General features: G+C 43.1%; 1 protein-coding gene across 1 annotated transcript; it reads left to right on the plus strand.

Annotated features, from left to right (window-relative positions):
* The first annotated feature begins 8,849 nt into the window (after window positions 1-8,849).
* ZIC2 (Zic family member 2) lies at window positions 8,850-13,123 on the plus strand. Its single transcript, XM_039489367.1, has 3 exons — window positions 8,850-10,022; window positions 11,694-11,857; window positions 12,112-13,123. Exons 1-3 carry the CDS (start codon window positions 9,023-9,025, stop codon window positions 12,397-12,399), a joined length of 1,452 nt encoding a protein of 483 aa, XP_039345301.1. The 5' UTR covers window positions 8,850-9,022; the 3' UTR covers window positions 12,400-13,123.
* Window positions 13,124-13,874: the final 751 nt, after the last annotated feature.

Below are 13,874 nucleotides of genomic sequence, written 5' to 3' on the forward strand. Positions count from 1 at the left end.
GTTGCACATGGTAGAAGCGAGTTTTGGAAGGGTCTGCTCAACGTGTATTCTCCAGCTTTATACAGAGATAAAGAACACTTACTGTTCACAAACAGACAAAATAACTGCGCGGTATATCTCTCAGGTAAAGTGTCTGGAATGATACAAGTGGATCTGAGACTCTTTTCACTTACATATGGCACTACAAAGAACCCACAATCAGCATATTTTATAGAAAACGCTAGATCAGTCCCTTCATTTCTCACCATTTCAGTAAAACTCACAAATACAGTAAGAGTCTTTGCAAAAAAATAGCTGATGAGGTGACCAGATAATAAAATAATGTTACGTCTTAGTTTTTCCTTTAGGGCATTAAAAGTTTGATAGAATGGATACATTATATGATGCTTGTTCTTAAATTTTAAAAGCCTCCGACCTTTGTCCTGTTTACAATCTCTGAAACCTTCTAAAGAGAAACTATTAATTGTTTGTTCTTATCGATTTTTATAAACAGGTGCACAACAGTCGAAGAAAATATTGAAAGTTTCCTTTAGGTTGAAACGTTGTAGTTGTGTTAATCAGATGTCTCTGTTACGTAATTTGGCCGAGATGGCAAACATTTTTATACTGATCCTCGAAAGTGAAGCGAAGTTGAGACATATTCGCTTCTAGGGTATCTGTTACCTTGTTATTAATAAATTATAAAGTGATAAGACTATCCTTTGGACACGAAAGTTTGATGTCCCTATTTGGGGGTGCTACAAGGAAAGCTATGCTGAATTATTCTGCAAAACAAATAAAAGATAGAAGTTGCTGTCTCCTAAAGCAGCGAGATATAAAATAGTAAGAACTAGTATGACTGTTATAATTGGTGCTAAGCTTGGCATACATTCTGTACTCAATATAATTTGCTTTCTTTAGTGACGTGTCCCTGCGGAAGCTAAGTGCAATGAAGTGGTCATTAGATACATAAATCAAATAAACGAAAACACTGCACGTAACCTTCCGTTTTCTGTACATCTACAAGAAACTCCTTTTTAACGTTATGAGAGAAAACTTTGAACTGAGGATCACATGAGAACTGTCATATTAGTTCCAAGTATCCCCATCTAACCAGTGCTACCGACAAAAGTGTTATCGATTAGGTCATAATTCGGGTTATTTTGCTTGTTTATTTTTCACACGTGTTTAAGAAAATCCTGTGGTGATTCTGCGATTCCCGCTTGAGGGTGGGTATGGCGAGCGCAATTTGGACCATAATCACTTCAGAAACACAAGGGTTCACTTTACATTTCGTGACATCAGACTGGGGCTTGCGCAGCGCACCGTAGTGTGGCTTGTTTAATTCAGGAATACCTGCCAAAAGTGTTTGAAACCTGCTCCAAAAACGAGCTTCAGCCCTTGCCTGAAGATCTTTTGGGATTTTAGTCAGGTTAGAAGAACAGTACAAAAATAAACAACCCCTTGCTTTTAAAATGGGCTGCTTGATGTTTTTATTACGCAATAAAACCTTTTCTCTTCAAAATAGCTTTTCACAAAAATTCTAAGCACTTTGTTTTATTGAATTACTGAGATTTAATGGCTTAATGGGTGAATGCATGGAGGAGAAGCTGTAAACGTGAATAATAGTATCGTAGCTATGCGGTATCTTGTACACGCCTCCTTGTACAACTCTTGTTAAACACAGCATGATATGTATCTGTCATCGATTTAATATGTCTTAATTCAAATATATCTCCCTGATCAATTTCATTTTATGGGGACTGTAAAATAAAGAAAATATTTAATGGTTAAACAATAGTCAGAAAAACGCCGATAGACAAGAAAGACGTTTACACGATCACATGAAAATTCGTCAACCTCTGAATAAACATAAACCATGGAAAATATAGGCGACTGCTCAGGTACTTTGATTTTGGACGCTGGAATTAAAAAAATAATAATTCAAACCAAATACATCACCATCCAGGACTACTAATATGATTTCATATTAGGCCTAAATTGTCCTAACGATACATATTGTGCTATATTTATGTATATGAGTACACAGAAAATCGCGAAGACACAGCATGTTTGTGGATATGCACATACACACGCACAGCTCCATCTCCAGAGAGTTTTAGAAACCCAACAGGCCCTTTAAACTCTGGTGAATAGGTGAATCACTAGTCCAATATGAATATTACAAATAAACGCTCAGGTGGCAGTTTATAAAAGTCAGAATGAACTCTATTAAGACTTGAGGCATTTTTTAAAGATTCCACTTCAAAATATATCATTATCTTGGCTTTTTAATGTTTGCTTTAAATATTTTGTTGCTAGTTGCATTATGTAAATATATGCTAATGAGCACGAGCACCATTTATAAACTGTCGCCTTTAATACACGTCTTATTGATATTTAGGGAAAAGAGAACAATACTTTATAACATATAAACCTTCTGGGGAACAATTAATATTCAAGCTTTTCTCAACAAGTCCTTAAAACCTGTTAGTAGACCAAAACTAAAGTAGATTACCCCTCCCCCACACACAATTAGATTACTTTTTAGCAAAACAAACGGTCAACAAGACAACCCAAAACTTTCCTCGGGGCCAGATTTGGTTAAACCACTGCAAGTTTTATACACATGCAGTGTGGTGTGTCTGCCAGGGCGGCCCCACGTACTTACAAGGTGCTCCCCTGCTCCATTACCTCGCGCCTTGTAAGGCTGTATTCACAGACACTCCAGCATAACGCTTGATTGCACGCCCTTAATTATTGAACAGATACAAGTTTCTTTCGGATGGATGTAGGTAATTAATAAACGATAAAGGAAGTGAACAGGACGGCTTCCTGGCAGCTTTGCTTTGTTTGTAGTTTTGTTCTTGATCTAAGGGAAAAGACGTACAGAATGGAAAATCCATGTTTATTGGAACGCAAATTACCCTATCGTCAGTCAGGCGTGGTTTATGCCAGGTTTATTTTCTGACAGGCAAGATATTGAAAATGCGACAGAGTGTATCTGCGAGGGGAGACTAAGATTGGAAATGGATTCAAGTATTAATTCTATGGTAGAGTTTTCACACTAATAATGGTGAAGACCTCAGAGTTCAAGCCTGATGCACCAATGGTCTCAAAACTCTTATCAGAAAATATGTGTGTGCAGAAAGAGTCACAACCCCATTATGGGTGAAGTATATGGGTAATAATTATTTGATACCAACAGAACAAGTGGAAAGAACCCTGCCAAATACACATGTGATAATAAACGGAAAGTATTTGTTGACATGGAGATTATCCATGCGCTCACACATACTCTGTTTCACATCCCATTATGTCCCCCAAATTCAGATAGCAGACTAAAAGAAGCCCAGGTATGATTTGTTTGTACATTATACCGACGATGACATATTTATACATGACAGGCCCTTCTGTTTCTTTCAGAACAGAGTTCTCTTTACATACGCCTTTTTATTATTAAATGTTGTAGTGGGTGGTATTGCAAGTTGGCGAAAATGCGATCAAACCGATTGGTCTCTGTTTCTACAGAATGGATGTACTATATATGTGTGGAATGCACAGTACAGTCCATCATTGAAAGGACTCTATTAGCAATGATTTTTAGAAGTACAACTTCTTTGGTTACCACAAAAGAGTACGGAACATGGAGGATTTACTTTTGGTCACACTGCAGTGCGAGGGTTTAAGATTAAACCTCATATGTTCTTGCATAAATACATGGTGGCGAAACGACCTAAAGGTAAAAAAGCAGCAGACTTTGGGATTCTAGATTTGTTTTCCCTGATGCAGTGCTCAACTGGATATAGTTTACACATGCTGTGTCTCTTTTAAACTTCAGCTGTTAACAATAAACGCCAACTTCCCGTAGCTTCTTTTTCATATATCCAAATGAAGGTAGAAGTCATCATTATGGTACAATACAAATTGAGTGTATTTAATGGAATAGTATCCACTTAGTCCTAAATGCTTTCGTGATAAAGGACTGGTGAAAGTGTTTGAAAAATCAAGAGAATTTATAATATAAACATATTGTGAATGAACTATAATGACATTTTTAAGTATATTTATATATGGCAACAAAACTCGAAAAGCAATAATTTTCAATACACTACCAGTTAGAAGAATCATGTAATAGTTCTAATACTCTGATTTTTTCCCTAAAACTTTAAAAAAATGGTAAATAGTGTTTTACGTGGCACAGTGTTTATTAAAATTAGTTCAAAATTCGGCGTATTTTTCTCTATATCTGAACGTCAACGTTTGAAGAAGCTGTTGAGATAAATCAAATGGTGACATTTTGACGGCTTTACTTGTATAAGCAATATGGTTACCATATGGCATTGTTATTTATGAATGACAGCATAAATTGTATTACAAAGTCTATCGCAATAATAGTGCAGTTTATTGGAAAGCTGCTCTGCTGTCACTAGCATTTATAAGGCAACCTCCATATGAAAAAGGTATGTCAGTCAAATTACACATTCATGTTTAACATCTTGCTTTTAGTGGTTTTGGTGTTTTTATTTTTACGGTTATAAAAATACTCCTAGTCTGGTAGGGAATTCAGAGTGTCTCCTGTGACAAAATAAATCTGCAGTGTGATGCAGTAGCACAATAACAACTGTAAAAATATTGTCCAAGTATTCGCTGTTACTTGGCCGATTCTTCATCCCTTAAAAAAAAATCCACTGTACTCTGCATCACTAAATCACTGGCAAATTCATTTTTATATAGGAACTTTTTATAAGTATAACTGAGAGAACAATAAATTTTAATGGTATGAAAGAAAGGTGTTCCTTTGTAGGTTCCCTATATGTTGTAGTGGGTTTTAAGAAATGGCATTTAAAAGTTACAACTTTGGCTGAGATTTTCATTATTTCCCTTTTCTTTTACATTACACTTCTATTAAACTCTGACAAAGAACTTTTGTTCCAAAGTGTGTTTTACAGAGGGAGGCTACAACACAACACATGTGGTCTTCACGGGTCATAGGTCGAACGGCCTAGAAGTGGCTAAGATCGGCAAAATCAAAGGTAACCTGCAACTTAATATCCTGTTGATGATCTTGTTGAATTTATGAGTGTCTGTGATACAGACAACGGTGCAAGTGATTCTGTTAAATTGCTCTGTTCTTTTCAGGTTAAACAGAGCATCATTCCCCTCTCTGCACTTCTTCTCTTCTCTCCATAAGGAAATAAAGTTTGGATTTTGTACTGAATGTTGCGCATCTTATCTCTACTTTAAATAATTAATTTCATTTTTCTTAACCCTAATATATATGCATTTAAATAGACGGTACAGGCACGCCTTTAAATTCAGCTTCACACAACCATACATTCTATGCACATGTCCATATCAACTTTTATAATACAACTAGTCCACACTTCCCAATGTAAACAACAATCGAGTGGGGAAAAAATCTAGCGGAGTTTACATTCTAATACTCAACTGTCCTCATGAACGTTGATTCCTAGGAAGAGGAAGATAATAAAAGACGAAGACAATACCCGAAGTTAGGAAAAATCCCTTGCTATCACACCCTATCTGCATAAGCAATCGGTAATAGTGAGAGCAGTGTAGTTTCAAAGAGAAATAAGTAAAACTTACAAACAGGGGAATGTGAAGCGGCTGTTTGTTCTGCGGGTCTGACACCACTGCACTGCGGGCACCTCCGCAAGCCTGTTGAAAAACTTATTTAACTAAAACAGTTTAGAAGGGAGTTTGACTGGCCGCTGTCTTCCCTCTAAAGAATGAGCTTAAGTCTGCACTTCTGGCAATGGCCCTGAAAGCGACTGCAGGTTTTTTTCCCCTCTCTCTCTTTTTCCCTTTTCACCCTGTGACATGGGGGAAAGGGGTTTTGCGGTTCGTAGAGAAATAAAGCACGTCTTAGAGGGGACGGCGACATGACTTTGAACTTGGATCAGCTCCTCTGTTTCCTGCAGAGAGAGTAGAACTGGAGCCCTGAAAGAATAGCAGAGTCCAGCCTGCGGGGTCTCCGGCTGGAATTAACGAATTCTCCCCAAACTGTCCCAATGCAGCCGCCTGAAGCCGCAGAGCCAGCATACAGCAGCAGGGTGATCTGGAAAGAAAGAAAGAAAGAAAGAAAGAAAGGTAGGCATTTGGATATGTTAACATTGTTTTACTATGACATATGTTAAACACAATATTTTCCTCTGACATTTTTGGGGGCTCTTCCTTTCTTAGATGCAGAACCTTCCTTTAAACTCTCCTGCTGAAATGTTGACTAAATAAATAAGCCCATGTGGCTATCAGTGTTTATGATTATTCGGTTTTCCGGAGGCAGACACTGTAGATAACTATAACCTTCAAGTTGTGCTCTATCTCCCTAGCTCCGATTCAAGGGGCATCCCTCAAATCCTCTTTTCTGAAGTGTTATAGGAAAAGGACAATACAATCTGTTTGCTGTCTGGCCATATAGGTTTAGGGTCAATACAAGGACAGCAAATGGATGAATTCTGCAGTCTGGAAAGAGAACTTCGGGGAGCAGCACTCCCACGTAGAAAGACATGACCAAGGGACGGCTTGGAAGAAGGGTTCGGGGCTTTAGCTAACAGAGGGGGATGTCTAGATACATTTGGAGTTTGTGAGTTTTAACGATCATTTTAGATTAGAAGGAATTCCTGTTATTTATAAAGGAACCCCTCGCGTTTTACGAAGAGTAATAAACCCAGCGATATTTTTATGTTTCAGCTTGTTCCAAGGCAGGCTTTTAATTGTTTTTAACCATTTAGTGGAAGGGGGAAATACTAATTTAACCAAATCAAGGGAGAAAAGCTATTTGCAATGTTGTTTTGATTTCACATATCGTTAGACACTGTAATATAATCTATATCTATCTATCTATCTATCTATCAGCAGAGCATTATAAAATCCCCCCCCCCACGCAAAGTCCACTTGTATTTGGTGCAGTACACAATAACGTGAGGAGTGATAGGAATGTCGCTGGTAAGAGTATTTATTCCGCCTCTTTAAAAAACAACAACACAACACTACATTTTGGGTTGATTCTCTCTGGTGAGCACAGAGATGATTAGAGTGTAAACGTCAGGCTGAGTGCAGAAAGGTCAGTATTACAAATATTATTTTTTAAGCGCCTTGTTTATTGGATACTGGCCCCAACATGATTATTTTCCAGCCACTGCAAAACAAACCCAACCAGGGGCCAGACATGTATTTACTGGAGGGGGAGGGGAAGCGGACTTGTTCGGTGTGCATAGGGTGCTGCTTTTTATTATTATTTATTGTTATTATTCCTGCCCTCTAATAATACGGTTTTCAAACAACAACAGCAAGTTTTGTTGTTGCGGTTATTGTTAGAAATTAGAAAGGAACCATGAAGCCGTATAGCCCCTGCTCTGCAATGCACATGCAGAGGCAGTCTGATCTCTCCGCTCTATACAAGTGGTTTAAAACACCAAATAGCTGTTTGGTGTTTTTTTTCTCTCTCTCTTCCCTCCCCCCCGGGACGAAATAGCACCATTATCAACAGTGTATTTGGTTTTTCTCTGTCCCTTTCGATTATTTGGCGGATTTGCTTTTGCAGCAGAGGAGAGAAAAGGGGGAGGGGAGCGGCAGTATAGGCAGGTCCCCCCCCCCTTCATGTTTTAAGCGCGTTGTTTTGCTTGTTGGTTTTTCCCGAGAAGGACGACTGGAGCGGGCAGAGGCAGGCTGGCTCCGGCGGCTCCCCTGCCTCTTCCCCCGATCGCTTCCCCAGCAAAAAGAAACAGCGAAAAAGGGTTTCAATGAACCCCCCGTTTCCAGCCTTGCTCCCGCTTGGTGGCTGGAGCTGCGGCAGCCCCACTCCGCCTCCCCCTGTGGCCGAGCTCCGGGGTGGGGTTGTGCTGGGGGGGACAGAGCCCGGCGCTGCTGCCGCCGCCGCCGCCCAGCCTTGGTGCGGGAGGGGGAGGCGGGAAGGACCCGGGGAAGCGCGAGCCGCTATTAGCCGCTCGTAGGGGGACGCCAGGATGGATGAGGCCAGTTTGACCAATGAGCTGGCGCCTGGAGAATGACCGGGCTGCTGTTAAAGGGGCGTTTGAAGAGGCGCTGCCAGTCCAGCCGGAGAGTAAGAGACAGAGGCTGGAAGAAGGGGGGTGGGGAGGGGAAAAAATAAAAGCAGCAGCAGCAGCACCCACCGAAATAAACAGAGGCGGAGAGACCCTGGAGGAAACTAGCCCCCCGCACTGAGGGAGCAGCCGGGCGCAGGAGGAGAAGGGCTCCCGTCCCCCAGCCCGCTCCAGAGAGGCGTGATCATCTGCAGGGGCTGCGGGTCCTGCTGCGGAGCCCCCCCCGCTCGGCTCGGGGACCCAGAGAGGGGATCACTTTTTATTGTTATTGTTTTTAATCCGCATCTCCCCCCTCCTCCTCCTCCTCTCCCCTCCCACCATCACCCCCACCCCAGCTCAGACCCAACTTAAAGCGAGACAGGAGGCTCCAGGGCGAGGACAGAGCCGCGGCTGGTTCGTTCATCTGTGGGAATTCGTTCCTGCGAGTTTACTACGCGAGACACATCTCATGCCCAGCCGAGAAGAAGAGGAATAAAAAAGAGGCGGGGGGAGGGGACACCCCAGCCGCAGGAGGAGAGGGGGGGAGCCAGCGAGGTGTGGGGGAGCAGGGAGGCATCAAAGGGGCCAGCGCTTCTGGGGGTGCGGGGCTCAGGGCGGAGGTTGGCGGCAGTGACATTTCCTTGGCAGGGTGTGAGTGTGTGTGTGTGTATTGCAGGGAAAGGCAACGCGATTGTCCCCCCTCCTTCCTTCCCTCCCCCCGCTCCCCCTCCTCTGCCCTGCCCGCCCGCCCCCGCCTCAGCTCCTTTAATACACTTTGGTTCTCCGCCTGGCTTTGGACTCGTCTCTCTGTGGCTCGCTCGCTCGCTCGCTCGGCGGCTGCTGCTGCTGCGGCTCGGTGCAGCGGGGGGAAGCCTGGTCCCTGGATCCTCCTCCTGCTGCTGCTGCTGCTGCCGGGTGGTGGCCGGGAAGGAAGAGGAGCGGCCGCGGGGGAGGCAGCGGAGAGGAGCGGCAGGACCATGCTGCTGGACGCCGGACCCCAGTTCCCTGCCATTGGAGTGGGCACTTTCGCTCGGCACCATCACTCGGCCGCCGCCGAGATGCAGGACCGGGAGCTGAGCCTGGCGGCGCAGAACAGCTTTGTGGACTCGGCAGCCCACATGGGGGCTTTTAAACTCAACCCCGGGGCCCACGATCTGTCCCCCGGCCAGAGCTCGGCTTTCACCTCGCAGGCTCCCGGCTACCCGGCGGCAGCCTTGGGGCCCCACGCCGCCCATGTCAGCTCCTATTCCGGGGCGCCTTTCAACTCCACCCGGGACTTCTTGTTTCGCAGCCGGGGCTTTGGGGACTCGTCTCCGGCCGGCGGCCAGCACGGGATCTTTGGCCCTGCGGCCGGGACCCTCCATCACCCGCACACGGACGCTCAGAGCCACATCCTCTTCCCCGCCATTCACGACCAGCACGGCCCCCACGCCTCCCAAAACGTCCTGAACGGCCAGATGCGGCTGGGTTTGCCCGGGGAGGTCTTCGCCCGATCGGATCAATACCGCCAGGTCTCTAGCCCCAGGACTGATCCCTATTCGGCGGCTCAGCTGCACAACCAGTATGGCCCCATGAATATGAATATGGGCATGAACATGGCAGCTCACCACCATCACCACCCAGGTGCCTTTTTTCGATACATGAGACAACAGTGCATCAAGCAAGAGCTGATCTGCAAGTGGATCGACCCCGAGCAGCTGAACAACCCCAAAAAGAGTTGCAATAAAACTTTTAGCACCATGCACGAGCTGGTCACCCATGTCTCGGTGGAACATGTTGGGGGACCCGAGCAGAGCAACCATATCTGTTATTGGGAGGAGTGTCCCCGGGAAGGCAAACCTTTCAAAGCCAAATACAAACTGGTCAATCATATCCGAGTGCACACGGGAGAGAAGCCCTTCCCCTGTCCTTTTCCTGGCTGTGGGAAAGTTTTCGCCAGATCAGAAAACCTAAAAATCCACAAAAGGACACACACAGGTAATTATGTTTGGTTTCGAAGATTTAAAAATGGCTTATTGGTTTAAAAAAATGCACTGAAAGATGCTCCCGTGTGTAAAGACTTCCATGTTCAGCATGCTGCAGCGCTTCCCGGGTGTTTTCTCCGGCTCTTTCAGTTTGAAAGGATTTTTTTTTTACTAATTGCTTTATATCTGTGGTCGTTTATTAATGTGAAAACATGTATAGACTTGGCCGAACTCTTTCCCTTTCAAAGTAAATACAGGCGAGATATATTAATTGATACTATTAAAATATGGCTTGACATATGTATAGATAAAATATTGTCCGTAAGTAATGTACACATTTATATATGACTTGGGTGTGTGCGTGCGTGCATAGGTATTGTAAATATAACAATATCTCGTAGTAAGTGGCGAAATGTCCCTTTCAGGGAATGCTTTTCATTAAATTTAAATGGTGTGAGTGAGGGCAATAAAATTTTCTAATTTAGAAAGTGTTTTTAAAGTCTCATGTGAGGTGGTTTAGGATGGTGTTGCAACAGTTTATTAAATTATATAATAGGTAGCAGAGGATTTGAGGTTCAGAAACTTACACAAAAATCAGGTCAGACATGAGAGAACACAACACTTCCTGGTGGTAAATTGCATGAGCTGAACAGTAACAAAACAAACGCATCATCCTGCTTCATAGAGTATTCATTTACTATTACTTGCAGCTTAGAATTGTGCCAGAGTATTTCATAAAAGACAGCCAAATATTTTAGCAACTTCCACTATAAATATTTACTTGAATACGGGTAAGATCGATAGGCCTATTGTTTTCTTAAGTGTTAAGAATGATGCTAGGTGCGAGACGAGCTTTAACAAGGTTTAAAATTTGAGAAATTTATTTGCATGAAATGCCCGCACTTAAGTCATTGTGTCTGAGCGGATGTCTTTAAGAAACAATTTAGGTGCTAATGGAATTTAATGTTAAATGGTTCCCCCTCCAAATGGGTGGATGTTTGAGTTCTCACCTCCAAATTACTCTGAGCATTTGGAATTCTGGCAACAGGGTGAAGAAATAGTATGAAAATTAAATGGAGTATTTTACAGACATTTAGTTTCCCCCAGCGGATATGTGTTTACTTCCAAGATCCATACATGAAATAAAATGTGTGTAGCCTTAACTCTTTTGTTAATGGTTTATAGTTTAACAGGATATTGAATCTTATATAAAGGTGCAAACGTCTCAATTTAAAAAAAAATGCTTTCGAGACGATTGTGTTATAGCACCAGTTGAAACAAAACAAAATCCGTAAATACACTGGAGCCATATCGTGTCACCAGTTTTGACGGAGAACTCCCTACTGGTTTCACTGGGGAGTCCTACTTAAAAAGCAATGGCTAGATATGGCTCCAATATTTTTGTATTTTATGATAAAATATCTTGTCAGTAATGAAGTGATTAGTTCATAGCTGCACATCAAGGCGTCCTCAGAAAACAATCCACACAGTGACATCAATCTTTTGTTAACCATTTTAGTGGATTTGACATTGGTAAACAAAGCATTCGAAATTTTTAAAAAATACAGTTCTTCCTATTAACCCCTATTTTAAGGCAGGCATTTGTGGATTATTGTGCAATAAGTAGGGGAGAAGTCCAAGTTGATTGTTTACTATAACCAAATCCTCCTCGTTTATCTTCCAGGAGAAAAGCCTTTCCAGTGTGAATTTGAAGGCTGTGACAGACGTTTTGCCAACAGCAGCGACAGGAAGAAGCACATGCATGTCCACACTTCAGATAAGCCCTATCTGTGCAAAATGTGCGACAAATCCTACACCCACCCCAGCTCTCTGCGGAAGCACATGAAGGTATAATACCACACCGCCGTTTTTCCAGCTGACATCCTCTGAGGGGGTCGGTCTGGGAGAAGGGTTTAACTCGCATTTTCTTTATTGGGAAGGGAAACAAAAGCAGGAGCCGCCTCATCGGCAGGTTGTGAAGCCAGGGAGCCTTTGCTTGGCACAGGGGGCCGGACCGGGGCGCCTGGGAGTGAGCACTGGCCGGGGCTGCCTTGCGCACAGGGACACTTACTCCACCCTGTCTTGTTGCATTTGCTTTCCAGGTCCATGAATCTTCCCCTCAAGGCTCGGAATCGTCCCCGGCTGCCAGCTCGGGCTATGAGTCCTCCACCCCCCCGGGCCTGGTGTCCCCCAGCGCCGAGACTCAGAGCGCCACCAACCTGTCCCCGGCGGCGGCGGCGGCGGCGGCGGCGGCCGCGGTGTCTGCGGTGCACAGAGGCAGCGGCGGCGGCGGCGGCGGGGGAGGCAGCGGCAGCGGAGCCGGCGGGGGTGGGGGGGCCAGCGGGAGCCACAGCGGCCTCTCCTCCAACTTCAACGAATGGTACGTGTAGGGGCCCTGCCGGACTGCTGGGCGAGGCCCCGCCGAGGAGGAGGAAGAAGCAGACACACCGGGAAGGTGCTGGATCCTGTTTGGTTTGGGTTTCATTCTTAACCAGCGAAAGGATTAACAACTTAAAGGGCTCTAGAGCCCAGGAGAGCAAATCCCCGCCAGAGCCTCCAAAACAAAAAAAATCCGCCACAGCTAAACTCTTCTTGTCTCCCCCTCCCCGTCCCTCTGCCCCAGCACCCTCCATCCCGACCAGCTGTGTACAGAGAGGACTCCTCCTTCCTCCTCCAAGGTGGTAAACGAAGTTTTATTCGATTCTTGGTGTATAGAAGTTCGCCCCATTTGTAAACTACGGATTGATTTTCTCCCACCCCAAAAAGTGATGGACTTTTTTCGTTTCTTTTTCTCTTTTTAGTTCATCCATTAAAAAAAAAAAGTAACGTGGAAGAAAATGGTTTCTTTTGTAATTGTGATAATGAATATTGTGTTCTTTTTTAAGAGGCAATTTGATTGTAAACTTAATTCAACTATAGACTGGGGGGAAAACTGTGCCAAAGTCTCCATTCTGTTACACACACACACCACCAACAACAACGCTTGTGAATGTATTTTTCTGTTAGCTGGGTTTACATGTGATGTTTTAGTGCTTTTGCAAGTTCAATTTGTTAGTTCCTGTCTGGAAGATTGTGAGGAAAAATAAACGTCGTGCCGTTAGCTTTTCCCTAATAACACCCTTCCTTCTGTAAATACCTGTTACCATATTTATCCATTTGTAATTAAATTATGGTATTAACTTGCTACAGAGGAAACAGTATTTATAAAGAATGTTTCTTAACTATAAATATGTACAATTGTGAGCATAAACTGTTTCAGATTTTTTATTTGAAGGTTTAAGTGGTTTCATCATTTCTTGTGATATGTTTTGAGAGTAATGCATACAGAAATATAATAAAATGTGTTGAAACTGCATGTACTGGTTCTTTTTACGTCGGATACCTTTCTTTAACTGGGTAGGTTGCACCTAAAGAATGAAAATCAGTGTAGCTAGAATATGCAAAACATTTTTTAAAAATTAGCAAAATCACCTTAGGGTAATTTTTTTTAAAATTATATAAAATTTCTTCAGTTATGATAGCGTTAACTTTCCTCCAAAACATCCTTTTTTAAAAAAAACAACAACAAACCCCTACATTATGTGCCAGTAAAACAATAACATTTTGGAAAACCCTGTGATGACAATAAGAGTGAGCTTTTCAAGTATTCTACTATGTGTGTGTGTGTATATATATATATATGTGTGTGTGTGTGTGTGTTTACATTGAATATAAGATACCTCGAGCTTTCCTCAGGAAAGTATACTTTTGTCATCTGTTTTACTCTATTATATTTATGTTCTACATTACTTGTTTTTGTAGAAGGTACCAAAAATAGTGCAGACTGGAATGTTGGTGGATTAGAAATTCACAAACATTGACCTAA

Source organism: Mauremys reevesii, linkage group 1, assembly GCF_016161935.1.
Source record: "Mauremys reevesii isolate NIE-2019 linkage group 1, ASM1616193v1, whole genome shotgun sequence".
Taxonomy (NCBI): Eukaryota; Metazoa; Chordata; order Testudines; family Geoemydidae; genus Mauremys; species Mauremys reevesii.